Genomic DNA, 27,278 nt, shown 5'->3' on the forward strand with positions numbered 1-27,278 from the left:
TGACGCACCTGGCCTGGAGTAGCTCCGCCTCCTGAGATCGCACCTGTACTGCCGTAGCTCCGGCTCCTGAGGACGCACCTTGCCTGCCGTAGCTCCGCCTCCTGAGGCCGCACCTGTCCCGCCGCTCCTCGCTCTGCATTCTGCACGTGAGGGCTCTCGACGCAATTACGCTCACACACAGTTCCCGGCTCGGTGTTGTGGTGCCACCATGTCAGAGTGGCTGGATTACCTGAACGACTCGACCCTCGTCGCTCGCTTCCAGAGACAATGCGGGCTCGTTCTGTCCGACGCCGGTCCCCGGGACAGCGGGGGGAGCACGGGGAAGGACCACCCGCTGCGATCCGTCACACAGCGGGCCGGTATGACACATGGACACGTGTCGGAGAACTTGCATCCGCAGAATTCTCCCGAACATAACCAAAAGATGAACGGATACAAAGGGAATGAACACGTAAGTTGTCGAAAACAGAATTCGTTATGATCCGTGTGACCTGCTTTTCTGGTTTGTCCACCTCCATCCCGCTCTGCTTTGAGATGGTCAACCCGATAGGCTGGTGGCCTGCTATTGTTCCAGCGATCTTCTCGGTTCATTCACATTCCTCTACCTCTAATGCAACCCAGCTAGAACTCCTTTTGCATTTAAAAAAAGAAATTGACATAATATTCTCGGGTACTTTTTAATATAACTTGTATTTGAGAGTTTCCATTGTAGCTAAATAGATCGTTATCCTGAAGAACAATTATTAGGCTATTAAAAAATACAAGCTTCCCGCTTTAGTCAAGTAGTCCAAAATAGTTTTGCTATGCCAGAAATTTGCCATTCATTCAACTCAACCTGAATTAATTCTCTGGATCAGTGTGTCGTTACTCATTGCTAACCATTATGAGGGTTAACCATAAAGCAACTGGCAGCTTTGAGTTGACCACGAAAGCATGACTATACAATTGCAAGATGGTAAAAGATGTAGGCCTACGTGTCTGTGCTGCATGATGAGACGGAGAACACATTGAGGAACGATTGTAGTGTTATTAGTGTTCTAGTGTGGGCTTTCAGCACTAGAAGATCCTGGAAGCACAGCAGGCTGCAGACCTCAAAGGTGTCCACTTGTAGCTTGACCAGAGCGGAAGACAAACCAATATGAGGACTGTGGTTCTCCAACCACAATAACGTGCCAAACATGTGTTCGCTATTTTATTGTGGTTCTACAACCACAATAACATGCCAAACATGTGTTTGCCATGTTGTTGTGGTTGTAGGACATGGCTAACACATGTGTTCGCTAAATCAATAACAGTTAAAGGAAAGTAGCAGGTAGAGACAATAGTGACAGGGTTGAACTGTATTATCAACCACTCTAGATGATCAAATCAAAGGCCTTGCCAGGTGTTGTTACTGGTAGAATTCATATATTGCATTGAGAGTCAGAACATGTAAGAACAATGTACACCTGTAACATTTACATTAAAGGGGACATATTATACCACCAGGTGTGAGTGTGATTAGCCTAACAAGCTGTTTCGAAAATCTGCCCCATATGACATCACTAGTGGGCGTGTCCACCTAGATCTGTGCTGGATAGATGAGCAACGTTTACTTCAGTCCACTGGGTAGGCTGGTAGACTAATCCATCCAGCACAGATCTAGGTGGACACGCTCACTAGTGATGTCATATTGGGCAGATTTTCGAAACAGCTTGTAAGGCTAATCACAGTCACACTTGATGGTATAATATGTCTCCTTTAAAGATCAAATGGCATGAAAATGTCACTTTCTGAGGTTTCTTACATTAATGAGTTCCCCTAGCCTACCTATGCTACCCCAGTAGCTAGAAAGTTTGTTGGTTGTAAAAAGAGCACTAGAAATTCTGCTACGCCTTTGAAAAAACAAATCTCAGACACGCCATTTGGGAATTGACCACGTACGTCGTCATAAGGGGAGATGGCACATCCCCTTTCTCTGCCTTGCCAGCCCAGAGAATTTGGCCCGCAAATGAGCTGTGTGTGTGTGTGTGTGTGTGTGTGTGTGTGTGTGTGTGTGTGTGTGTGTGTGTGTGTGTGTGTGTGTGTGTGTGTGTGTGTGTGTGTGTGATTACACACACTGTAACGCAAGTGTTCTGCACTTCTTTGGATAACCGTTCTGATGTTGGTGTTATGGCGCATAACACGTCGGTTCTTTGACGTCTCTGGTATTTCCACAACAAGACTGTATTTGGTGTAATCTAAGCCATAATTGAGATTCGCAGCCCGCCGCCCGCTCCCGCGAGGCACCACCACCACAGAGAACCACCGCCCGGCAGCGGGCAGCGGGCAGCCGGCAGAGCGTGGTTCAGTCTACTTCAGATTGATGTGGAAGTGGAAAAACCAGAGACGTCGGAGAACACAATGCAGTCGTTTGTGATTCATAATATTGTCTGGAGGCGCAAACAGCTTTTGGCCGTGATAATATGTATTATATGATATGTATTATATGATATTATTTAAATATAGAGCTCCAGGACTGTAACGAAAGTGTTGTACACTTCTTTGTTATTTAGATAACCGTTCTGCTGTTGGTGTTATGGCGCATAACACGTCGGACTCACGTCTCTGGTATTTCCAGAAAGAGACTCGTAGTGGGGGTTATCTCAGCCATGTTTGAGAAGGAATTGGGGGAAAATAACTTTGGCTTTGACTCCCTGAAGTACATGGAGGAAAAAGGGATTGTTGCCCGTGAATGTCTTCCGCTTGAGCCCCGCTTCCCGCTGCCCACTTCCCGTGGTGCCTAAGCGCTGCCCGCTGCCGAGGCGGGGATCCCTCGGCAGCGAGGCTCAGGTGGGAGACAATCGCGGCAACAATCCCTTTCGCCTCTATGTCATGGTTCAGTCTACTTCAGATTGATGTGGACGTGGAGACGTCGGAGAAGCTGACGCAGTCGTTTGAGATTGATGATATCGTCTGGAGGCGCACACATCTTTTGGCCATCATAATATATATTATATGATATAGGTATCTATGTATAATATGATATTTTTTAGATATAGAGCACCAGGACTCCCACCGGAGCACCCGAAGTGTTCTAGAATATTTACAGAACACAACCAAAGGCTGTGTGCGCCTTGCCATTGCAATGCATCCACTGTAAACAGAGCGCATGGTACCGTGGAAGCGTGCTACTCAGGGCCACACCCCAACCCTCCTCCTTGACCCGCCTCTCTCCTCCTCATTTGCATTAACGCTACAGATACCAAAACGGCACAATTGGGAAAAGCTCCATGTGCGACTGGCTTGCAGTGGCTGTAATTCTGCACCACGGCTGAATTTTGGGAACGTCTTCAAATACTGTGTTAGGGGCCCGATAATATCTATATTAAAGCATCCATAAAGTAGCATGCCATAGGACCTATAACATTTAGGGCATTTAGCAGACGCTTTAACCAAAGCAACTTACAATAAGTACATTTGTCATAAGAAAGTGAAACAATATATCGCTGTCGGTACAATAAGGATTTTCATAGAACCAATTGCAAAGCACTACGAATTGCTAGGTTAACCCATTCCCCGTATACAACAAAGATAGCTAGGATAAGATACTACATAACTATGTACTATAGCTAAATACGACATACATAAGTGCGTACATTAAGCTCATAAAGTGCCAGGACGCACAACACACAACACGTATGAGGGGTGGGACAGGGTGGCTGTGCAGAGTCTAGATGAACTCTGAACAGGTGAGTCTTAAGGCTTTTACGGAAGCTGGTGTGCAACTCTGAAATCCTTACTTTGGCAGGGAGTTCGTTCCACCACTGCGGTGCCAAATCAGAGAAGAGTTGTGACTTTGATGATCGACTTTTACTTGCTCTTAGCGTTGGCGTTACCAGACGTCCAGCGGAAGTAGTTGAGCGGAGCGCTCGAGCTGGGATGTGTGATTTGACCAACGCTTGGAGGTAGGCAGGGGCAGTCCCATTGACTGCCTTGTATGCCAGTACTATCGTTCAATCTGATACAGGCTACTACAAGGAGCCAGTGGAGGTCCCTGAAGAGGGAGGTCACATAGGGGACGGTAGGTTGAACACAAGGCGCGCTGCAGCGTTCTGGATATGCTGCAAAGGTATAATTGCCCAGGCAGGGAGTCCAGCCAGGAACGAGATGCTGTAGTCGAGGCGCGAGATGACGAGCGCTTGGACCAGGAGCTGAGCTGCTTTCCTCATGAGGAACGGCCGGATCCTGCGGATGTTGTAGGGTCAAATCTGCAGGATCGGGCCATCGCAATGATGGTTGCGGAGCAGCAAAACGTATTGTCCAGAACCACACCGAGGTTTCTGGCAGTTGGTGATGGAGATACAGCGATGTTCTCAACAGTGACCAGTAGGTCTGTATGAGGGCATCTTTCCCTTGCATTAGTAGGAGCTCGTTCTTGTTGAGGTTAAGCTTCAGGTGAGGTTAAGCTTCAGGTGAGCTTCAGTCGTCCAAGTGCTGACATCTGCCAGACATTCTGAGATGCATGTTGCAAACAGGGTATTGTCGGAGGAGGGGAAAGGGAGGAATAGCAGAGTGTTGTCAGCGTAGCAGTGATAGGAAAAACTGTGATGTGATTACAGAGCCTAGGGATCTGGTATATAGGGAGAACAAAAGGGGTCTTAGTACAGATCCTTGAGAGACACCAGTGTCAAGAGTGCAGGGTTTGGACAAGGAGCCATTCCATGTGACCCGAAAGGTGCAATTCGTCAGGTAGGATAGGATGTGAACCCCCCAGGCTAGCACAGAGTCAGGCAAATGCCGAAGTTCGGCGAGGAGAGTTGGTGAGGAGGAGATCTGGTGGTCCGCTGTGTCAAATTGCCCCGGTCAAGGTAGAGGAGAATGAGAATCGATGAGAGGGACGAGGCTCTAGCAGCACGGAGTGACTCAGTCACAAAGAGAGCTGTCTCAGTGGAGTGTGCGGCCTTGAAGCCTAAATGATGAGGGTAAAGCAGCTTGTTGTGTGACAGACAGGAGGACAGTTGGTTAACAATGGCAAGTTCTAGTGTTTTAGAAAGGATTGAAAGAAGAGATATCGGTCTGTAGTTGTGAATGTCGGTGTTGTCAAGGGTCGGTTTCTTGAGGAGCGGCTTTATCCGGCAGTTTTGAAGGATGCTGGAACAAGGCCTGAAGTGAGGGAGGAGGTGATAAGGGGAGGGTGCAGGTGGTGGCATGGTTGGACGGAACTACTCTGTTCACATCTTTTGAGGAGAGAGGAATAATGTGGGTAAAAACAGAGGTCGGAATAGGGTGAGGGAGGGTGGTGGCTGGGGCAAAAGGGGAGCTGATGTCCTTCAGCTTCTGGGTAAAGTATGTAACAAAGTCATCAGCAGTGAGGGATGAAGGAAGGGGAGGGGGGATAGGTGAGGAGGGAAGAGAACATGGAAAACAGTTTCCTGGGATTGGAGGTGGAGGAGTTAGTTTTCGGTCCGGTAGAAGGCAGATTTGTCTGAGTGGAAGCTAAAGGTGGTATGATAGGTCATAAGGGCAGTCTGATATCTTCCATTTCCTCTCAGCCGCCTGCAACTCTGCTCTGCTCTATTAGCATGCAAAGATTCGGACAGCCAAGGGGGAATGGTCGAGGATTGCGCTGGTCTGGAGTGGAAGGGACAGTGGGAGTCCAAGAAGGAGCAGAGGGAGGATAGCATGTTGTCGGAGGCTTCCTCTGTGGACAGTTGAGAGAATGGTACTGAAGACAGGACAGTTGAGGCAAATGTAGAGGGAGAGAGTTTTCAGGTAACGGTGGGTGGTAAGTAACTATGTGAGGAATAGGAAGGAGGGAGGGGGAGGACTTCAAGGGGAGAGAAAAAGCTACAAAGTGATGGTCAGACACAAGGAGTGGGATAATGGAGAGAGCCGAGGTACCGCATGTAATCATTCCATGTGATTGATTCCATCATTTCATGATGGTATCAAGCCATGATTTTGTCTCCTACCGGGAGAGAATCTACCACCATCTTTCTTAGTACACAATAGCTAGAGTTAACATATTATACCACCAGGTGTGTGCTGGATAGATCAGTCTACCAGCCTACCCAGTGGACTGTAGCAAACGTTGCTCATCTATCCATCATACATCTAGGTGGACATGGCCACTTGTGATGTCAGAAGAGGCAGATTTTCAAAACGGCTTGTAACGGCTAATCAAACTCACACCCAGGGGCGGAGTGGGGCACTAATCAGGCACTTGCAGAGGGGGGGGGGGCTATGGGTGCCCGAGCCCCTGCCCTTTTCCCTCTGAAGGACCAAAGTGCCCTTTTGATGTGGTCATTTAAATGTTCAAGCTTTGTAAAATTACACATGAACAATTAAACATTAGCATGTGAATCAATTATTCGAGAATAAAAATGTCTAAAAGTAATAATATAGAAGTAAAGTTTGTACTTTGCAGCCTCGTTTACCGGCGCTCAGTGCGCTGCTGCCGCTGGGTGACGTCATAGGCTATCAACGTGACCTTTCACCTTTGCCTGCCTGCAAGATGCGCTTGTTGTTTCGAGAGACGGTACAACACAGGGTAAGATCACTACAGAGTCAGACACAGACAGTTGTTTCCAAAACCATTAAGTTGATAATGCTAAATAAACAGTTATCTCGTTTTGTAGTGTCATTTTGAAGTATAGGCCTATTTGCCAGCAAAAGCTTTTCAACAAGCATCGTTTTAATTGACCTGTGAAAGTGGCTACCACTCGGTTTATTTTATATAGCCTACCAGCTAGCTATACAGCTAACCTATCTGGGAAACCTTTTGAAATTGCAAAGGGAAAGCATACATCGTTATCAGTGGCGGTGGGTCAATAGAGGGCGCTAGAGCGCCGCCCCTCCGTGAAATATTCACTTGATAATATCTGCCAACTATCATCAACTTTTATCAATACAAAATAAATCAACAAAAATATATAGCGATTATCCTCGTTTAATTGTGTGATTTACTTGTTGCTGCCAGCAACCATTTAAATGCGTCTGAACGTCAATGATTTGGGCTAGGCTAGTTATTGGTCATTCGAAATAAAGCCCTCCTCCCAAGTCAGGGCGCGCCATGGGAAGTCAATGTAAGCTCGCTAACTTTTTGCTGTCTATCAGCAGCGACAGCTTTTAATTGGCACAAGAAACTCGCCCTCGGGTCGCACCAGTGTGCGCCCCAGGCCAATGGTATCGCTTTTCTTTTTTGTGATCACCACATGATTGGACAATTCAGCGAATCAATCAAATAGGCTACCTCCCTCAGCAGCAATCACGCAACACAACTAGCCTACATGTAGAGGATAGATAGATCGCTAACTAGCAGAGAGTTGTAAGCACTTTCCACCCTTTTCAGTGGAGGAATCGGACTCCCCAAGCAATGTTATTAAAAGGAGCAAGTAAGTTACATATTAATTTCGGCCTGTAGCATATAAACAAAATGAAGCGACCGTCCCATATTTCTTTTTTTTTGTGATCAATTTTTTATTGTATTTTATATTTCATACAAGAAACAGTTACACATATACACAAGTAAGACAACATAACACATAATACTCAACCATACTCCCCCCCCTCCCCCACCCACCCCCAGGTCTTGCCTCCCACAAAGACAGAATCAATAATTTGAGAAACTCAGCAAATTTGTTCAATAGGCCTAATACTAACATGTGAAATAAATAAAGAAACAAAAAGAAAAGGAAAAGGATGAAAAAGCAGTGAATAAGGCGTAGATACAGTAAGCCATGACTACCCTCCCAACATACTGTTAATAAAGGTGGACCATAAGTTAATATTTCTAGCTTGGGCGCCATGCATGCTGGCCACAGATCTCTCTAATTTAGCCAGATCTATGACTGTGTTCACCCAATGTTGGTAGGACAGGTCATGAGGAGCTTTCCATCTCTGTGCTACAAGCTTATTAGCAGCAGTAAGGCCTACCAAAAACCAGCGTTGGTGCATCAGAGAAAGATCTAGACCCGTAAAATCACACAGCAATAAGATAGTTGGGGAGCAGTGGATGGTACGCCCAAGTACTATAGACATCCTATTGGATACCATACTCCAAAAGTCGCTCACCCCAGGGCACTCCCAGACCATGTGAACAAAGGTACCTATAGTACCTAGAGAGCAAAGCTGGCAGTTAGGAGATGGATTTAATTTCATCAAGAATAATTTATGAGGAGTGCAGTAGAGTCTGTGTATGAAATTGTAGTGAATCATCTTGATGGTTGGGATTACGCGAAGATAGGTCAAGCTTTGACCAGACTATGGACCAATTGATTGAAGAAGGTGCAATTGAGAGATCATGGCTCCAGCGACTATCCACTTGCAAAGGTTTTTCTGCATGTTTGGACATAAATGTGTATAGAGCAGAGACCAAGCCTTTGGTAGATGAACTACCACATATTTTATGAATTGGATGAGGCACCATGTTTTCACCCCAGGGGACTCCGTATGCCCGTAAGGCGCTGCGGAGTTGTAGGTAGAAGAAAAAGGAGGTGCCGGGTAAGTTGTAATGCGATTTCAAGTCCTGAAAAGATCTGAGCGCATTATCTGACATAATGTCGGAAAGGGTATTAATCCCTTTATCCCTCCACTGAGGGAAGGACATCGGGTGACCACCCAAGCAAAGGGCGAAATTATTAAATAAAGGAAGGTGGGGATGGAATTTAAAGTGAGTGCTAGAGTGTGAATCCACAGTTCTCCATACGGCAACAAGATGTGAGATTAAAGAGCCAAATTTGGATTTACACATTTTGAGAGGGATGTTTGAGTAAATAACATCCTGAAGCCTATGTGGTATTACTAGATGTTCCTCTAATGAACGCCAGGCTACCTGAGCCTCTGGATCTAACCAGGTATGAAGAGAACGAAGGGTTGAGGACCAAAAATAAAACTGGAAATTTGGAAGTCCAAGGCCACCTGAGAGTTTGTGCCTCTGCAAAATAGACATTTTAATCCGTGGGCGTTTCCCTTTCCAGACATACCTGGAAACAAATGTATGTAGTTTATCCCAGTGACCAACTGGGGGAGCTAAGGGAAGCATTGAACTACAGAAGTTGACTCGCGGTAGGATGTTCATCTTTACGATAGAAGCTCTTGCTCGAAATGAATTAGGAATGGACGACCAACGCTCCAAATCGGATTCCACCTGCCTGAGAGTCGAGTTATAATTAACCGAGACTGTAGTTTGTAATGAAGGAAAAATCGATAGACCTAGGTATTTCAAATTGTCAACTACTGGAATAATGTTTGGTAAGGAAGCATGCCTCATAGTGTCGTTTAGAGGAAGGAGAGCCGACTTAGACCAGTTTATTTTGTAGCCAGAGATACTCCCGAATTTATCAAATATAGACAAAATATGTGGTGTAGATTTAATTGCATCACCAAGATAAAGCAAAATATCCACAATAAAGGGAGATGAAATGATGTGTTCCATGGACAATAACAGGAGTATGGGTTGACTGACGCACCGTCTGGGCCAGAGGTTCCAAAGATAAAATAAATAAAAGTGGAGAAAGAACGCAGCCTTGTCTAGAGCTGCGGCCCACTGGAAACAACGAAGAACAGATATTGCCAGTCATTACCATGGCTGAAGGGGAGGCGTAAAGCGTTTTAATCATGTTGATGAAATGGATACCAAATCCCATATGCTGAAGGACAGCCCATAAATAGTGCCATTCAAGGCGATCAAAAGCTTTTTCTGCGTCCAGAGATAATACAGCACAGGGAGTTTGGACCTCAGCTGAAGCTTCGACAATGTGTAAAAGTCTGCGAACATTATCAGAAGATAAGCGAGATTTTACGAAGCCAGTTTGGTCAGGGTGAATGAGCTTATTCATAAGGGGCTCGAGCCTTAGTGCAAGCACTTTAGCAAAAAGTTTAACGTCAGCATTCAAGAGCGATATAGGACGATAATTTGCACATTCATTTGGGTCTTTCCCTTTTTTATGGAGTAAGGTGATTGTAGCGGTGTTAACATCCCTTGAAAAGGAACCACTTGAAATGGCATGATTGATCATGTTCAGCAATAGAGGGCCAAGCTGAGACCAACACTGTAAATATAGTTCTGGAGGAATTCCGTCAAAACCCGCCGATTTGCCTTTATTAAGACTGCGTAAAGCCCTCTCCAATTCGAGTAGGGTAAATGGTTTGTCCAGAGACGTAGCCTCATGGGGCAGCAATTTAGTAAGATTTAAATTCTTGAAAAATAAATCAAATTTAGAAGAGTCATGAGGGACTTCAGAACTATACAAGTTGGAATAAAAGGAGCGGAATGTCTCATTCATTAATTTGGGGTCCGTTACTAGAGCGCCAGCTGGTGTTTTAATGGCGGGTATGTGCGCAAAGTTTTCACTGGCACGAAGGCTTAAGGCTTAAGTGACCGGCTGGGGCGGGCCCCCTCAAAGTAATGGTGCTGGCGCGTACGATGGATAAGAAATTCAGCGTGCTGTCGGGATAGGGAATTCAGCTCCTCTTTTACTTTATTAAGTTGGGTAATTGAGTCAGGAGTTACGTTGTTGTGCATAGTACCTTCTAGTTGCCCGAGATCACCCTCCAGCTCAAGAATCCTGCGTTGACGCGTTTTGTTTAAATTAGAGGAAAACGATATGCAGTTACTTCTAATATAGCCTTTTACAGAATCCCATAGGATACGAGTGTCCTCTACTGAATGCAAGTTAAAAGATATGAATTCTGCTAGGCCAGATTCAAGTTGCACCAAAAAGCTCTCATTGCGCAGCAAAGAGGTATTGAAGCGCCAGCGTGGGGCGCGGTCACGAGATACGGAAAGGTTAGCCCTACAGATGACAGCCTTGTGATCTGAGAAGGCCAGGGGGAGCATGTCCGTGCTTACCTTTTCGAGGAGATCCTTCGATACAAAAATGAAGTCTATTCTGGAAAATGAATGATGTCTTGCGGAAAAAAACGAGAAGTCTTGTTTATTGTGATTGGTAACGCGCCATATATCTATTACTGAAAATTCCTGAGCCCATTTCCTCAATGCAACCGACGCTGATCTCTGATCACTGCCCTCTACTACAGCCGTCCTGTCCACAGAGTGGTCCCAAACCGCATTAAAGTCTGCCCCAATAAATAATCGGTAATCAGACAGGTCATGCATGATATTGGACAAACGTACATAGAAATCAGGATCAAAGCTGTTAGGTGCGTAAATAGATAAAAATGCAATTTTCTTGTTTTCTATGATGGTTTTCATAAAAGTGATTCTACCATCTGAGTCGCCCCCAACACCTAAATTGGTGACCTGAAAGTTACGGCGGACCACAATTACTACTCCTTTTGTTTTATTGAGGGCTGAAGCATTTGTCTTTACAACGTAATGTTTATTTTGTAGCTTATGGACATCTTTCTGAAGCAAGTGGGATTCGCTGACCAAGGCTATGTCCACTCTCTCTCTTCTTAGTACATCCAGAAAACTTGTGCGTTTATGGGGCAAATTAAGGCCACGTGCGTTAAAAGAAATCACGGTTAATTTAGTCATTCAGGTGGTGGTACATAAGATAAGATATGAGCTGTAAATAATAGAAAAAAGAGCAGGCAGAGCAAGACTTGTATCCCCCCCCCCCCCCCCCCCCACACACACACACACACACACACACACACACACGCGCACACACACACACACACACACACACACACACACACACACACACACACACACACACACACACACACACACACACACACACACACACACACACACAAACGCAGCCAAACACACACACACACACACACACACACACACACGGAACAAAGCAGCAAGTGAATCCCCCCCCCCACCCCCCCACAAGACAAGACGAAACAGTACCAATACATGGATATTGCCAGATGCAACCATGTAAGCCTATCATAACCAACCCACCTAACACTAGGAGGCGGGTCCCTATAGGAAAACTCCAAGGGGGAGAAAGAATGAATGAAGATAAATAAATAAACAAATAATGACATTGGACTTTCAGCAGTCAATAGTCAATATACAGAGAGCCGTATAACAGTATACAGGCCTATAGCCTCCAACCAAACAAAAGCCAGGACAAAACAATCAAGCAAACCAACCATCCAAAAAAGGAGGCAAAACAACAACAACAAAAAACAACGTCTGGCATGCAACTCACCTCCACAAGGCTGTGCAATCAACAGTTTGTTTTTTTTTAGCAATATTTTAAGTACAGACTTGTACAGCAATAAACAATTAGAATATTTTGAAATCCCAAATGGCCAGTCCACGAAGTGAATAAGGGAAAAAATAGAAATAGGCTGGACAGAAAAACCAAAAGATAATGGGGGAGCAGTAGGTAACTTACTCTTATTTCCCCAAAGCGCATGTAATAGCACTGGCTCTAATCTATTTCAGGTCGGGGAATTTAACTTTCAGAGCGGTCGTGGCCGCCTCTAAGCACCCGAACTTCAACTGTTCATTGCCAATCCAGACAAGGAGGGTGCCTGGGTCCCGGACTCTGGTCTTTACATTTTTGCCATGGAGCTGCTCGCGCAGCGGCCAGTATTGGTCCCGAAGTTTCCTCCGACGCACCGACATATCCTCAGTAATCCGTAGCTTCACGCCGGGAAGGGCCTTGAGCTCAAACAGTGTGGATTTCACTGCCTCCATAATGGAGATCTTCTTTTGTAGATGGTGAAGCTTGAATATCACCGTGCGGGGTCTGGATTGCTCTACCAATGGACCAAGCCTATGGGCAAATTCGATGTCATGCTCTTTCAGTGGAATGGATAGGAGAGCGGAGAGGGTCTTAGCCAGGTAGGCCTCCATGTTGTAGCCTGCCTCGCTCTTCTCTGGCAGGTGCAGCAAACGGAGATTCCTTCGCCTGGATTGATTTTCAAGGTTGTCAATTGCGTTCAACGCTTCTTCAAGTTTATGATCCAGGGCTTTAATGACCAACTCTTGAGCTGCCACCTTGTTGGTTTGCAAAAGCAAGTTGGCCACGGTTGAATCCAGCCGCGCACCGATAGCATTCACTGAAGTGTTTAGTTTGTCCATTTTCTTGGAAAGAGCGTCTAGTTTATCCATTTTACTGGTAAGATTGGCGTTCGATGCCACCAGCGTGTCCAGCGTTGCCTGAATTTTCTCCATCACTGGTGTGGCTCGGGTCTTAGGAGACATACACAGGAGTTTGGATTTGTTTGTTTGTTTGCTTGTTTGTTTGGGTTAACTCACGCAGTTTGTTTGTTTGTTTGTTTGTTTGTTTGGGTTAACTCACGCAAGCCTGCCTAGAAGTCCCAATCGGCAGATAGCGTAATAAATCAACATCGACATATAAAGAGAACGTATTTGTAGTTAGCAACGAGTTGATTAGGGGTATAAAATCATGCTTTCTCCCCAAGAGAGTCGGACCCACACGTCTCACTCACTGCCGTCCGCCATCTTCCACAATTGTGCCAATTGTGCCAATTAAAAGCTGTCGCTGCTTGATACAACAAAAAGTTAGCGAGCTTACATTGACTTCCACATGGCCGGCGCCCTGACTTGGAGGAGGGCTTTATTTCGAATGACCAATAACTAGCCTAGCCCAAATCATTGACGTTCAGACGCATTTAAATGGTTGCTGGCAGCAACAAGTAAATCGGACTCCCCAAGCAATGTTATTAAAAGGAGCAAGTAAGTTACATATTAATTTCGGCCTGTAGCATATAAACAAAATGAAGCGACCGTCCCATATTTCTAACTGCATTTGTAGACATTGAGACTCAAAAAATGGATGCTATAGGACAGTGATCATTATTTGTCTCAATATCAGAATAACAACAATGGGTCAAATAGCAATGGCTGTAGGAATGGCCATAAAGTAGGTCTGTATATGCAGTGTAAGCTTGTCCAGGCCCTAAAAGTAAGGATGTAGGCAATGAATCTGAATGAATAGTAGGTAAAAGTGGCCATCACCAGCCACCACTGATCGTTATATTGAATCCAGGGCTGTAGTGGAGGGTAAACGCACGTAAACGCCGTTTACGCACCTCTGGAATTTAGGAAATAGCGTTTACGCACCTCTAAATAGCGTTTACGCACCTCTAAGTTCCCTGTGCCTTGTATTCTGCCGTTGGAATAATCGGAAATAAATTCAGCATCATTTTAAAACACCTAAGACTAGGTTCATATTGTTGAACAAACAAACGCTGTAATCTGAATCATTTTCATCTGCGCTAGGCCTATGCTATTATGGTCTGTGACCCTCCAATCAGTGCCTTGCGGCTGCGGCAGCGACACCAATCAGGATCCAGGAAAATATGTAAACAGGAAGTATGTAAACACATGGCCCTGCGCGTTGTGGATTATCATGCCTGCCTACCTGTCATTAATTAGCCATGGATATCAGGCGATTTTTGAAGAGACCTTCGAGTGCTCCCACTCCAACAGATGCCCGAAAAAGGCCTCAAGTACAAAGTAAGACTGAAGATGATCAATTCACATGAGTTGTTTTTGTGATTTATAAATCAATTTTACTTGACGAACTATTAAGTGACTACGAGCATTCAGATTGGCCAATGCGTAGTCATGCTATCCGTGTACTGCCCACGTCAAAATGAGTGAAAGTCATTCAGAGTTTTACTATCCATATTAAACTCCGGTTTCGGCGTATCAACTTCGCTATAGCTTGGTCGCTATGTTAAAGCCTCAATTTGGAGATGCGAGGTTGGCGGTTGCAGCCGTGGGCTCCGCGGCTGAACCGTGGATCGGGCGGATGACGCGACAAAAAAATATATTTTAATTAAATTCGGGCGGTTGGCAGTTAAACCAATAAAAAAATAAATATTTATAAATATTTGTATTTTATATATTATAAATATTTTTATTTTATTATTTATTTTCTTTAAAGTTATTTTCCCACCAAACTGGCCTGTTCCCTAGAGGAGCAGTAAGGGGAATCCAAGTTGAAACAACTTGCCCAAAGGTTTAGACTTGATGACAGAAAAATTCTTGAAGGCTATAGGGATTTTAAGGATAACTCAAGCATCATTCCAGAAAACCTTGCACCACTCCTGAATATCGACCATCTCATTCCAGTTAGCACTGCTGAGTGTGAGAGGGGGTTCAGCTTAATGAACATCATAGTGTGCCCCCTGAGATGCAGTCTGCACTTGGTCACAGTGTCGTCCTTGATGTTTATTCAACTGAATGGCCCACCACTCAGCCCCACAAAGTTCAATCCAACACGTATGTGAAGTCCTGGCTGGTGAAGCACAGGGGAGCCATGAACTCCAGAACACGCCCCTGCAAGGCAGGACCTGACGTGGAGGACAAGGAGGCCCTCTGGGTACTACTGTGAAAAGCATGCATACTAATACACACACATACACACATGCCATAGATAGATAGTTCTTAATCTACACATACTTTTCTTTACTGTTGAAATTTGAATAACTTGAATAAACTACAAACACATTCATTGACTGTCATTGATTGATTTAATATGACTTTAATTGATAACATAATGGAATATAGCCAGGCTAGCCTTACAGAGTCGCAACACTTTGCGTTGCGTTGCGTTGTGTCGAGGTCGGTCTGATCAAAAAATTCATAGTTTACCCACCTCTAATTTGACCACTACAGCCCTGATTGAATCTGTATGCTCTGTAGTAACTACTTGGCCACATGACATGGCCAAATCCGTTTCATGTCTACTCTGTGTCAGTGTCTCTGACAGTAGTGTTTTTTGCATTTGCCCTTTTTGGAATTTGAGCCCCTGCCCCTCAAAGGGTCTCTGCACGGCCCTGACACTAATAGCCACCGGGAAAATTCTCCCCGGCCCGGCCCTCCCCATTTATACTGGTATTAATCGGGGATGTGCATTTCTGGCAAAAATACTATTCAATATTCGTATAAGAATATCGGAAATCGGTCAATCAAGAACCCCGCAAGCACCTCGTAAACACGCACACACAATGACACAGGGAGAGGCTTTTATGATTTGTATGAAATAAATCTGTTTATTTCAACCATTGCGCCATCAACATTCAACATCAAAATTATTTCAACGTGGGCTAGGCAGATAGGCCTACATGTTCCAAATCTGTTAACATATTCTCCATCCATTAAAAGAGAAAGATCAGTTAATTCATTAATTCGTCTGAATTATACCAGCCAGCACATACACATGTGACTAGCAGCTTGTGCTAGCTCCCGCCTAGCAATAACGTCAATGATTGAGCTCTGGCTAACTGTTTTTCTGTCAATTCACCTGCACGACTCGTTGATGGCTGACTTCGGAATAAATCCCTTATTTTTGAGCACTTAGATGCATCCCCCTCCAGCATCCGGTTCTTCTTTATTCTGGCCTTTTCAGCCCCTCATTTCTCCCTTCTCTTCTTGCCTTTCATGAGTATCACAACATGCAAGCAACCACGAACTTGCTCGCTTTCTCTGTCTGACGCATCTTTAGGGTCATGCCATTAGACGTGGGGCCGCTCAAATATACCCCTACATTTCCGAAAATGGACTTGACCTGCATTTCCCAATCCCAGGAGTCTTTGCTCCATTCTACGTCAATTCAAGAACAAAGAAATGACAGTAAACTGTAGTTCATATTTTTTATTTATGAGCATGAAAGTTCTGTAACGCCTGAATAATGACGAATTAAATGAAGTAAAAAAAATGAAATACAAAAAAACATGAATGAGACAGAGAGTAAGCAAGTGGTGTAAATATTGGTTGGATGTTCACTTGACTTATATTGTATATTTCGGGAATTTTCACGGAGTCTTGAAGGGGATTAAATTATGCTCAGGGCCGGCTTGCAGACGTATCGCGGCCGCTCATTATAATTGTGGGCCGGTCCAACTGACTTTGCAGGCCGCTCACAACAATTGTGGGGCGGTCCACCTGACCTCGCTGGCTGGCCGGCCGAACGGGAAATCTCCCGATCGTCCCGACGGGCGACTCCGCCTCTGCTCACACCTTGTGGTATAATATGTCGACTTTAACATCTGAAAGCTGAATGAGAGAGCACACGACACAGAGGCTGGCCTTTTTAGCGGTCCTATTCGACAGTCTACTACATGGGGTGTCAGCATGCATCAACATCAGCCTGAACCTCAATCTGACCCCCATCCTGGGCCCGAGACAGCGGTGACTCACTGGATGCTGACCAAACAAATACTATGTTCCACAACAACGTGTGTCTGTAATCTCTTGCAGGGTTTTTACTCGCTCCCCTTTGCCAACTGAAGCAGACTTATTCCCGGACCACATCCAATAGTGATGAGATCCATCCAGTAGAGATGGTCTGGCATACATGGGTTCTTCATGTGAATGTGTTTTTGTGGCAAATACATTTACATTTAGGGCATTTAGCAGACGCTTTCATCCAAAGTGGTTTACAACGGTTCATACACACATTCACACAACAACCCTTGAGGCAGCCATGCCAGGCGACAGCCAACTGGTCAGGGGAAGTCAGGGTGAGGCCTCTTGCTCAGGGACACCTCGACACTCGTATAGGAGGAGCCGGGGATCAAACTAGCAACCTTCCGGTTACAAGTCAACCCACTCTACCTCCTGAGCTGAGCAGACCCCCGCACTTTGAATCACCTAGATGGATTTCAGGTTCCCCTTATACCTCTTCCCTAAACAGGGCCCTATCTATTGTTCACTTTGTTGGGGGCACTAGTGAGCCAAGTGGAGCCCAGGCTGTGTATTTCCTGCTCGCGTCATGCCTGCTCAGATGTTGTTCCCTCCCTCTCCCGCAGGGCGGGGTCAGGCCTCGGTACGAGGTGAGGAACTGGCCTCTCTACGTCCTCTTCCTGCTGTCGGCGGCGCTGGGACACGAGGTCTTCTACATCACCGTACTGCCCGGCGTCCACTGGCACCTCGACCCCTTCCTCTGCAGACGGCTGGTCAACACCTGGACCGTAGGTCAGGGAGGGAGAGAGGGAGGGAGAGAGAGAGGGAGAGAGAGAGGGAGAGAGGGGGGGAGAGAGGGAGAGAGAGAGGGAGAGAGAGAGAGAGGGAGAGAGGGGGGGAGGGGGAGAGGGAGAGGGAGAAACCTCAGAATGCCAGACTGTTCCCAAATGAATGGCTCTCACAACCTCTGTTTCTTTCTGTCTGTCTGGTGTTCACCTTCAACCTCCTTTCATCCTGCATTGCCCCCCTCCTCCCCCTGTCGACCTGTCTCTGACACCAACGTCTCCATATCCCAAGGCCTGGGGGCCAACTGGGGCCAGGGGGACAGGGGTGAAGGGGGGCACACATAAGGACTGATGATCAGCAGTGGAAAGCAGCTGGAAAAGTCCTCAACCTTCGACTGGTTACTGTGATGAAACCAACTGTAAACCTGCACATTCTCCCAGTTAGCATCCATCCAACCATAACGCTCTCATCCAACCCCGCCCTTCCTGAGGGATAGGGTCTGAGTGTCTGGCGGCTCTCTCACAGGGCCCCGCGTGACGGCAGTGAGATCGCATTTTGTGTCCTGGCCCCTTGGGTACATGGTGTGCATTCTGCGAGTGAACTCCCCATGGTAGACACCCTTCGGGAGTCAACAATACATGCCATTCTTTTGCAGCTCCCCCCCTCAAACACACAGACACACAGACACACACATGTCCGACACACACAGACCCGACACAGACACACAGACAAAGGCTCGACTAACACAGACACACACACAGACACACACAGGCCTGACTAACACTCAGTGTGTTTACATGGGACAGCTAGATCGGATTAAGCCTCATACCGATATTGTTACTCGAACGGGCCGTGTCAATTATCCAGCTGGAGGAGTCCGCATACGACCGAGAGGTCGGAACAATGGAGCGTCTGAGAAATTGCATGGACCCGAAATGAACTGACAGCTGTCCCGCATGCGGCAACAATCCCTTTCTTCTCCATGTAGCGTTTCAATCTGGACTTCAGAGAGTAAAAGCCAAAGTTCCTTCCCCCAATTCCTTCTCCACCATGGCTGAGATAACCCCCACTACGAGTCTTTGTTGTGAAAGTACCAGAGAGTCCGAGAACCCGACGCAGTCTTGAAGATTCATAATATCAGAGAATATCTCCGTCAGTTCGGTTGTTGCGCAATGAATGAATAAAGATCGTATACACGTCAGATAAAAAGGCATTTATTTTGACAGATGTGCCAGAAGTTACTACTTTACAACCTCATTGATGACCAACGTTTAAGAAAACATATAGGCCTACTTTAAATTCAGCCTTGGCTTCCTCCATCTTCTGCGTCACCTTTTTAAATAAATCGCCGTTTCTCGTTTTCCGACAGCGACAACCATAAACATATAAAGAAATAATTAAATATTTATATTTATAAAGAAATAAGAATTGTTTATGTCTATGGCGACAACAACATGACTACGTCTCCTTCTACTTCCGGCTCACGTCCCTCGGCCTCAAGATCTCGAGCACGCGCAGAATGCGAAATCTGATACGAGATACGATGCGGGTAAACATGCAGGTAGAGATCGGACTAAATCGAGTTATCTAGGTGTTCTTATCCAATCTCGCTTGTCCGTTCGTGTACCGATTTCGGTCCGAGGTAGATCGGGTAAAGGTTTACATGCATTTTAAAAGTCTGGTTGAGGTCTTATTCAAATCTTTATCCGATAATGACTGCATGTAAACGCAATGACAGACGCACACAATTAGGACATTTAGCAGACGCTTTTATCCAAAGCGACTTACATCGGTTAATAGTATACACACATTGACACACCAACGGCAGAGGCAACAATGCAAGGCGACAGCCAGCTCGTCAGGAGCAGTTAGGGTTAAGTGTCTTGCTCAGGGACACGTCAACACTCAGCTAGGAGGAGCTGGGGATCGAACTAGCAACCTTTTGGTTACAAGACAACTCCTCTACCTCCTGAGGTAAGCCGACAGACAGCCACACAAACATACACAGGCCGTGACACACACAGACACATACAGGCAAACAGGCCCAGCACTGGGGATTCAAACTCCCTTCTCACACTCACGTCAGTAAAAAACACAAAACACACTTGTGTTTCTAACAACATAAAACACAGTTGTAGATCTTTGGACGAGGCCCTGTGAGGTCGATTGGTCTTCAGACCAACTGACACCTGGCCAGCCAAACAGCAGGTACCACGTCACACATACAACCAATCACAACTCATCAACACTTATCAACTCATAACACAAACGTAACAGGGAAACATGAACAGAGAGAGGGTCTCGAACACATTCAACCCGTACATGGGACAGGGTCATAACATAGTTTTTTTAAGTATTTCCTGCAAAAATAATGTACCGAAACAAGGTTCTCATAATCCTAGGTAAATATCTCATTTACATTTTCTGGACGCTTCACTCAAAAGCGATTTACAGCCAGGTTTATCCTCACACTGACAGCGTGTGTTTAAACCATGCAAGGCAACAGCCAATCACAGTGTCTTGTTCAGGGACCCCTTGAGACTCAAATAGGAGGAGCCTCGGATCGAACTAGCGCCCTTACGGTTACAAGTCAACCCGCTCTTCCTCCAGAGCGAGTGTCTCCCCACTCAACTATCACCATCAAGGTAGTCCACCATGAGCAGGGACCCTCTGTCCAGACTCTGGGTCCAGAGTCTGTGTCCAGACTCTGAGGCAGAGCCAGGAGCCGCTCATAAGTCGTGGACCTCAGAGGACCCCAGACGTCTGGTTTCTGGTGTCTCTCTGCGTCCTTACTGTCTCTCTGTCTCTTTTACACTCTGGGCTGACCATGTGGTCTGATCGCATCTCCTTTAGAAAATCATTTACACACTGTCAACATACTGCACCTGTGTGTGACCAACACCACACACACACACACAATACCCACACGCGCGCGCGCACACACACACAGGCTGTTGTGATGATACAATGGCTGTTGTTAACCATATCGTTCATGAATGGCTCTCCAGGAAGCATCTTGCAATCCGAACAAGCAAGCAGCTGACCATCAGCTGACCTTGATACACGTCCTCTTTCAAGCAGCAGACACTGGGCTGACCTTGGTACACGTCTCCTCTCAACACAGACCCTCAGCTGACCTTGATACACGTCCCCTGTAGACACAGATCCGCAGTTGACCTTGATACACGTCCCCTCTCAAGCAGAAGAAACTCAGCTGACCTTGATACACGGCCCCTCTCAATCAGCAGACAATCAGCTGGCCTTGATACACGCCCCCTCTCAAGCAGCAGACACTGGACTGACCTTGATTCACGTCCCCTCTCAAGCAGCAGCAGTCAGCTGGCCTTGATACACATCCCCTCTCAAGCAGCAGACACCGACCTTGATACACTCCCCCAGCAGACAATGACCCTGATACACGCCCCCTCTCAAGCACACAGAACTCAGACAACTGCCCTACTTCCTCAGCCACACCCACCCTTCATACACAAGCACACACACACACACACATTTACACACACACAGACACATACAAACCATACACACAAAAACACACACACCTGTGTATATGCAGATCAAAGTCTGGCTTCAACATGGCTTGGTCAATACAGTCATTCTGGAGAAATCATAAACACATGCGCAGGCACGCACGCAGGCACGCACGCAGGCACGCAGGCACGCAGGCACGCAGGCACGCAGGCACGCAGGCACGCACGCACGCACGCACGCACGCACGCACGCACGCACGCACGCACGCACGCACTCCAAAGCCAGGACTGTGATGTCGTCTTTGGGGATTCTTGAGGTCTTGGTGTGTGTGTCGGGCGTCGGAATAGAATCTTACTCGGTGAACTCAACATGCACTAGTAGCTAAAGTCATTGTTCTCTGGAGTTATGTACCTGGTCACCTGTAGCAGGATAGGATATGATTGAATATCCTGCATTGACTTAGCATCCAGCTGCTGCAGTGATACGACTCATCTTCTGCTCTTTGGTCTATCCTTTGGTTCTACTGATCTCTCCCTTTTCTTGCCGACTAGCACTAACCCTGGTGCAGCGCTCGTTCTCACTTGAGCTCACTCTCTCGCTCTCTCTCTCTTACGGGGCAATGAACAGGCTATTTGCATATGTCTTGCTTTTTTTCTCTCCATGGCAACAGCCTCTCTTCTGATTACAGTGGTAGAGTAATGATAATAACCTTCTGTCTCTTTCCTTTCTCTATCCCTCTCTGTTCCTCTCTAAGACAGCCATTCATTAAATATACAAGGCCCAGGTCCTAAATAAACCAGAGCTCCAGTGAGCAGTCTCTCTCTCTCTCTCTCACTCGCTCGCGCGCTCTCTTCCCCCCCCCGTCCGTCCGTGTGTGAATCTCTCGAAACATTATAGACGAAACGTTTGGCAGGCTGCACCGCCATTACTGCACACACACACACTCTCTCATTGTGTGTGTGTGTCATTGTGCACAGGCCGGCTGGCTGTAGACGCTGTGTCAGCATGCGGGCCAGCCCCGGTCTGGCCCTCCGCAGGCTGCAGCTACAGGCTCTGGAGCCTCATCCATTATTACCACCTCCTCCAGCCAGGAATAGAGGAGCTATAAATGTGGTGTAAAGCTTCCATCAGTGACTTGAACCGTAACTATCAAGCCCCAAAGGAAACATGGGTACATGGTGTCTTTAAGGGTTAGTTTACTTCTGAGTACAACTGTTTGCACTTCTGCAATCTCAGGGTTGTATCTTCATGGGTGAATTGCTTTGATAAAAGCGAGTGTCTGATTAAACACAGTGTAATGTAGGTGCAATCGGAAAGGGCAGCAATTAGAAACGGTTTCAATTATCGATATATCTGCAGGTTTAGTAACCACACCAACCACAGCCCAAAATATGTCTTACATCTACATGCTGCGAAGAAAGAGAAACAACATTTGTTTTCAAAATGTAAGAAACAATGGTTCAATTATCAGATTATACTCCTACAATGTCCTGTTGATGGAACACCGATGACAGTGGTGGGAACATCAATGACCCGACCACCGTGGTTCCTCGGTGTAACGCCTGCTGCTATGTTGCGCAACAGTGACTGCCCCCTTTTTCAACAGTTCTGTGTCCAGTAGGACATTTGCTCCATTGACATTTCGTAAAAACATTATATAGAGTTTTAAGCCTCCAACCAAGGCAATCATACGTCAAAGTAGTCGCATCCATACAACTTTTGATTCAGCAGAACAAAAAAAGGAAAATGGTATAAAAAGCATAGGTACAAGAATGTTTTCATTCTTTTTTGGAACGAGTGAAGGAACTACTCATCCCATTAACCATAGCAAACTTATTCGCAATAGTCGACGTCGTAGTATTAAACTTTAAGATGTCGCGGTGTAGTGCTTTTAAATGACATTACTGATAAAACATGTTTTTCTAAAAACTAAAAGTGAACTTCTTTAACTTGTGGCTTCTGCAGGAGCATATACCGTTGTTTCACAATATAACGGTGGTTGGTAAGTATAGATTGGATGGTTACGACATTACAGCTTTTGATCAAAACCTCTATTGAGAATATGAATGGGATTTTTGCGCTATATAGCCGTCATGGTGATCCAGCAGACATGTTCTCCTTCCCCAGCTGGTGATGTACGTGGGCCAGGTGCTGAAGGACCTGCTGAAGCTGCCTCGCCCTCTGTCGCCCCCGGTGGTCAAACTGGAGATGCGCGTCGACGCAGAGTACGGCCTTCCCTCCACGCACGCTATGGCTGCCACAGCCATCGCCTTCACCCTCCTGCTCAGCGCCACCTCAAGGATCCAGGTGGGTGCACCCGCCTCTATTCCTAGGGGGCCCCGGGGACCTGGCCTCCTCTCTCCCGTTGTCATGGGGACGCATGGAACAGGAGGTTCAGAATATTTCAGGAGCCTCCCTCAACCAATCCTCGAGGGCACAACAAAAATTCTGCCATCACGTCACTGAGTGGCACTGGTTTATGACCCAGCTTAGAGAGAGAGAGAGAGAGAGAGAGAGAGAGAGAGAGAGAGAGAGAGAGAGAGAGAGAGAGAGAGAGAGAGAGAGAGAGAGAGAGAGAGAGAGAGAGAGAGAGAGAGAGAGAGAGAGAGAGAGAGAGAGAGAGAGAGAGAGAGAGAGAGAGAGAGAGAGAGAGAGACCCAAATATGGCTGTTACGTTATCTGGTGTTGCGTTATCTGTGTACGGTTCGCTATTCCCACATCACACTCAGAGCTGAAGTGTTTGTATACATCAAAACGCTCTAACACATCCAGACCCCTTGATGAGAGAGAGAGAGGTGCTTGTCACCAAGCTCCAGTGAACGTCAGCAGGAAGAGGAGAAGAGCATCCTTCCGCTGAAGGATGAACTGCTGAATTGTGGCGTAGAGCTCAGGGGTTGTGGGCGGGGGGGGGGGGTTGATTCCCACGCTGACACAGTGGAACGTCAGGAATGTTTGTGGGGGATGTGAGGAATTCTGAGCAGCCGGTCTACTGCACTTCCTCTCACACACAAAGTGACTTCATCAACCAACTGTTTGCATGTTTGTCTGTCGTGTTGTGTGTGTATTTATTGGCGGTTCTGTGTGTTTGTGTCTCAGTTCCAGTTTGAAGTGGGCCTGATGGTTGCAGTGGTCCTGTCCACTCTGGTGTGTCTGAGCCGTCTCTATACCGGCATGCACTCACTTCTGGTGAGATACAGTAACGCATACACACGCGCGCGCGTGCACACGCAAATGTGCTGATTAGAGTTAACAGTGGAACATAATGTGAGGAAGCTTAAAGTTAAGGCCAACAGTTTTACCCCTGACTCCCTGACTCTAAGTACCGTAACATAAGCATAATGAAAGGGATTTCAACAGGCTCATTTTATTTATTTATGTTGAATGAATCATGGACGTATAGAAACGTGTTGTTTGGATGGACGTATAGAAACCAGTGTTATGTTTTGATGGACGTATAGAAACGTGTGTTATGATTGTCTGCTCAGGACGTCCTGTGTGGAGTGTGGCTGTCGGCGGGCCTCATGCTCCTCACCTACCCCTACTGGGAGGCCTTCGACCGCTTCCAGCTGACCAGCCCCCTCTCCCCCCCGGTGCTGGTTGCCCTGCCCCTGTTCCTGAGCTACAACTACCCCCAGCTGGACCACTACAGCCCCACGCGCGCCGACACCACCACCATCCTGGGCGTGGCGGCCGGCTGCTCCGTGGGCTACTGGACCAATGCGCAGCTGGGCGTGACCTTTGAGCCCCCCCAGGGGGCGCTGCCTGTGGCCCTGCCGCCGCTGACGGCCGGGGCGCTGGCAGCGGGGCTGGCCCGCTACTTGGTGGGCGCAGCGGTGTTGCTGGCCACGCGGTGGGCCGTGCGGGCAGCCAGCCTGAGGGCGCTGTTTGCCTGGTACAGCGTGGAGCCCGGCGACGCCCCCAGCGCCGCCCGCCGGAGGGAGATCGAGGTGCCATCAAAGTTCCTGACGTACTCGGTGGTGGGGCTGGTGAACGCCGTGCTGGTGAACCGACTGTTCCTCCTACTGGGGATCTTGTGACCACCAGAACCAGCTGTGACCTCATATCCAGGACGCTGACGGTGATACCGGTCACTCGTCCAACGCTACTCAATAGAGATCCTGAGACACTGCTAGACCCTGCTTACATAACTTTATACCCACTCATCATGAAACAATGGCCCAATCCCAATGTCTGGACTCACAGACTTTGCTGCGCCTTCTTGCGAAATTATTAAGGCTAGAGCTGTCCCAATGTCGAATTCCAAAGGGTGTGAGGGTTTGAGTCCACACTTACCGAGCCCTTTCCGTGAGTCTGCATCACTGCAAACTTCACCTAAGGGAATTACCCACAGGTCAAAGCCTTGTGACGTTTACCACGGGGACCATAGGGAAATCCGGAAGGTAAACAACAAGACGAAGCTACTGTCAATGCGCAACCAGATGGGAATTTCTGTGTTTTTTTTTAGTGAGCCGGATCATTTGGATCAGCTCACCAACAAGAGCCGGCTCTTTTGGCTCCCAAACGGCTCATCATATTACTTATACCTTTTATAATTCAGCCAAATGTAGCCCGTTCCGACTTATGATTAGCATGTGTAGGCCAATAATCACCTAATTCAATACATTCTTTATACGGATGTATTCAAAAGTAAAAATTATATTTTCTAATATCAATAAATTGCTGTAGCCGATTGTTTTCATTGCATTTAAAAAAAATTATAATAATTAAATGAGAATTCAGCAGCATCTTTGTCATTAAACGTTGCCAAGGTAACATGTGCTCTCGTGAAGTGCTGTCCCAATCCCATATATACCTATCTGAGCCCATGTGGCTTCACGCACTCACTCACTTAGCACCTGAGATCAATTGAGTCTGTGAGTCCCGTGAGTCCAAGGACTGGAAAACCAGTCCGATGGTGAAGCATTCCCGGCCGTCTGTTGGCCTGACTGGGTGGTAAAGAGCCAATGTTTAGCCCTGCTGCTCTGCTCAGACTAAACACACAGCAACAGGGCCTGTTGATACGCTGTTCTGGAACAGCATGTTGATGATCCATGACCAACATGCGGCAGGTGCTGAACACTGAGTCATACAGATACATACAGATAATTGTGCTCTTGTGTACTTGTACAATAAGATGTAATAAAAGTAATAATGATTCTGATTCTGGAGGGAACACACATGACATCACATTATCAAAACTTTTATTCAAGACGTTATTCCGAAGCACCATTCTTCCAAATGGAAATCAATGGAAAGCTAGAAGCCTGCAGAACCAGTTTATGGACCATTATTTTGATTTCATTTGTTTGTATTGTTCCCTTTTGACAAGTCATTTATGGAGTCAAACTCATTGTTTCTTTAGGCTTACTTAGGCTTGATGTGAAGAAAATTGGAAAGACAACGATACAAATCCCTTATACAGATCCTTTATTTTACCAATCATGTGAACTCTAGTCATTGTAATCGATGGCCAGGCATGGCCATGGAATACAATGTATGTGTGGGGGGGGGGGTCTTCTGAGGAGTAGGGTGCAGGCACCTTGTATATTGGGCGGTGTTCTGAGGAGTATAGACTACGGCTCTCACTCTGCCTCCGGGACGTAGCGGTGCCGTGCGGCGGGCAGGCCACAGCCAGCCCCTAGCGAGCGGGCGTGGCGGTACCAGCGTAGGGCATGGCAGAGTGCCGGGGGCGGGGGGCAGTCCGCCGGTATAGCCCCAAGCACCTCCGTGTCGGCGCTGGACGCCAGAAACCCCTCGATGTAGCTCCTCGGGGCCAGGAACTCGTTGAGGGCCCGCAGCCCGGCGGCGGTGCCAAGGTCCCCGAACACCGTCCGGGTGGAGGCAGGGACGGGGACCTCCACGAACCGGTGGTGGAGGACCTCCTGCAAGGGGACGTCGTGCGTGAGCAGCACCTCTGAGTGGCAGCCGCTGGGGAAACCAAGGCAACACA

General features: G+C 46.9%; 2 protein-coding genes across 3 annotated transcripts in view; one reads left to right on the top strand and one right to left on the bottom strand.

Moving 5' to 3' along the window:
* Positions 1-105: 105 nt before the first annotated feature.
* On the top strand, positions 106-26,776 carry sgpp2 (sphingosine-1-phosphate phosphatase 2). 2 transcript variants are annotated; one of them, XM_056611708.1, is made up of 5 exons: positions 106-451; positions 17,680-17,841; positions 23,456-23,635; positions 24,425-24,514; positions 24,814-26,776. In XM_056611708.1, exons 1-5 carry the CDS (start codon positions 209-211, stop codon positions 25,363-25,365), a joined length of 1,227 nt encoding a protein of 408 aa, XP_056467683.1. In that variant the 5' UTR covers positions 106-208; the 3' UTR covers positions 25,366-26,776. The 2 variants fall into 2 exon arrangements, with proteins under 2 accessions (XP_056467683.1, XP_056467684.1); XM_056611709.1 differs by lacking the exon at positions 17,680-17,841.
* farsb (phenylalanyl-tRNA synthetase subunit beta) overlaps positions 26,502-27,278 on the bottom strand; it is a 36,489-nt gene continuing 35,712 nt past the window's right edge. Inside the window, exon 18 of the mRNA XM_056611706.1 lies at positions 26,502-27,256. Within this exon, the coding sequence (XP_056467681.1) occupies positions 26,911-27,256 (346 nt within the window). The 3' untranslated portion in view covers positions 26,502-26,910. The remainder of the gene's footprint in view (positions 27,257-27,278) is intronic.

This window comes from Gadus chalcogrammus, chromosome 16 (genome assembly GCF_026213295.1).
Source record: "Gadus chalcogrammus isolate NIFS_2021 chromosome 16, NIFS_Gcha_1.0, whole genome shotgun sequence".
Lineage (NCBI taxonomy): Eukaryota > Metazoa > Chordata > Actinopteri > Gadiformes > Gadidae > Gadus > Gadus chalcogrammus.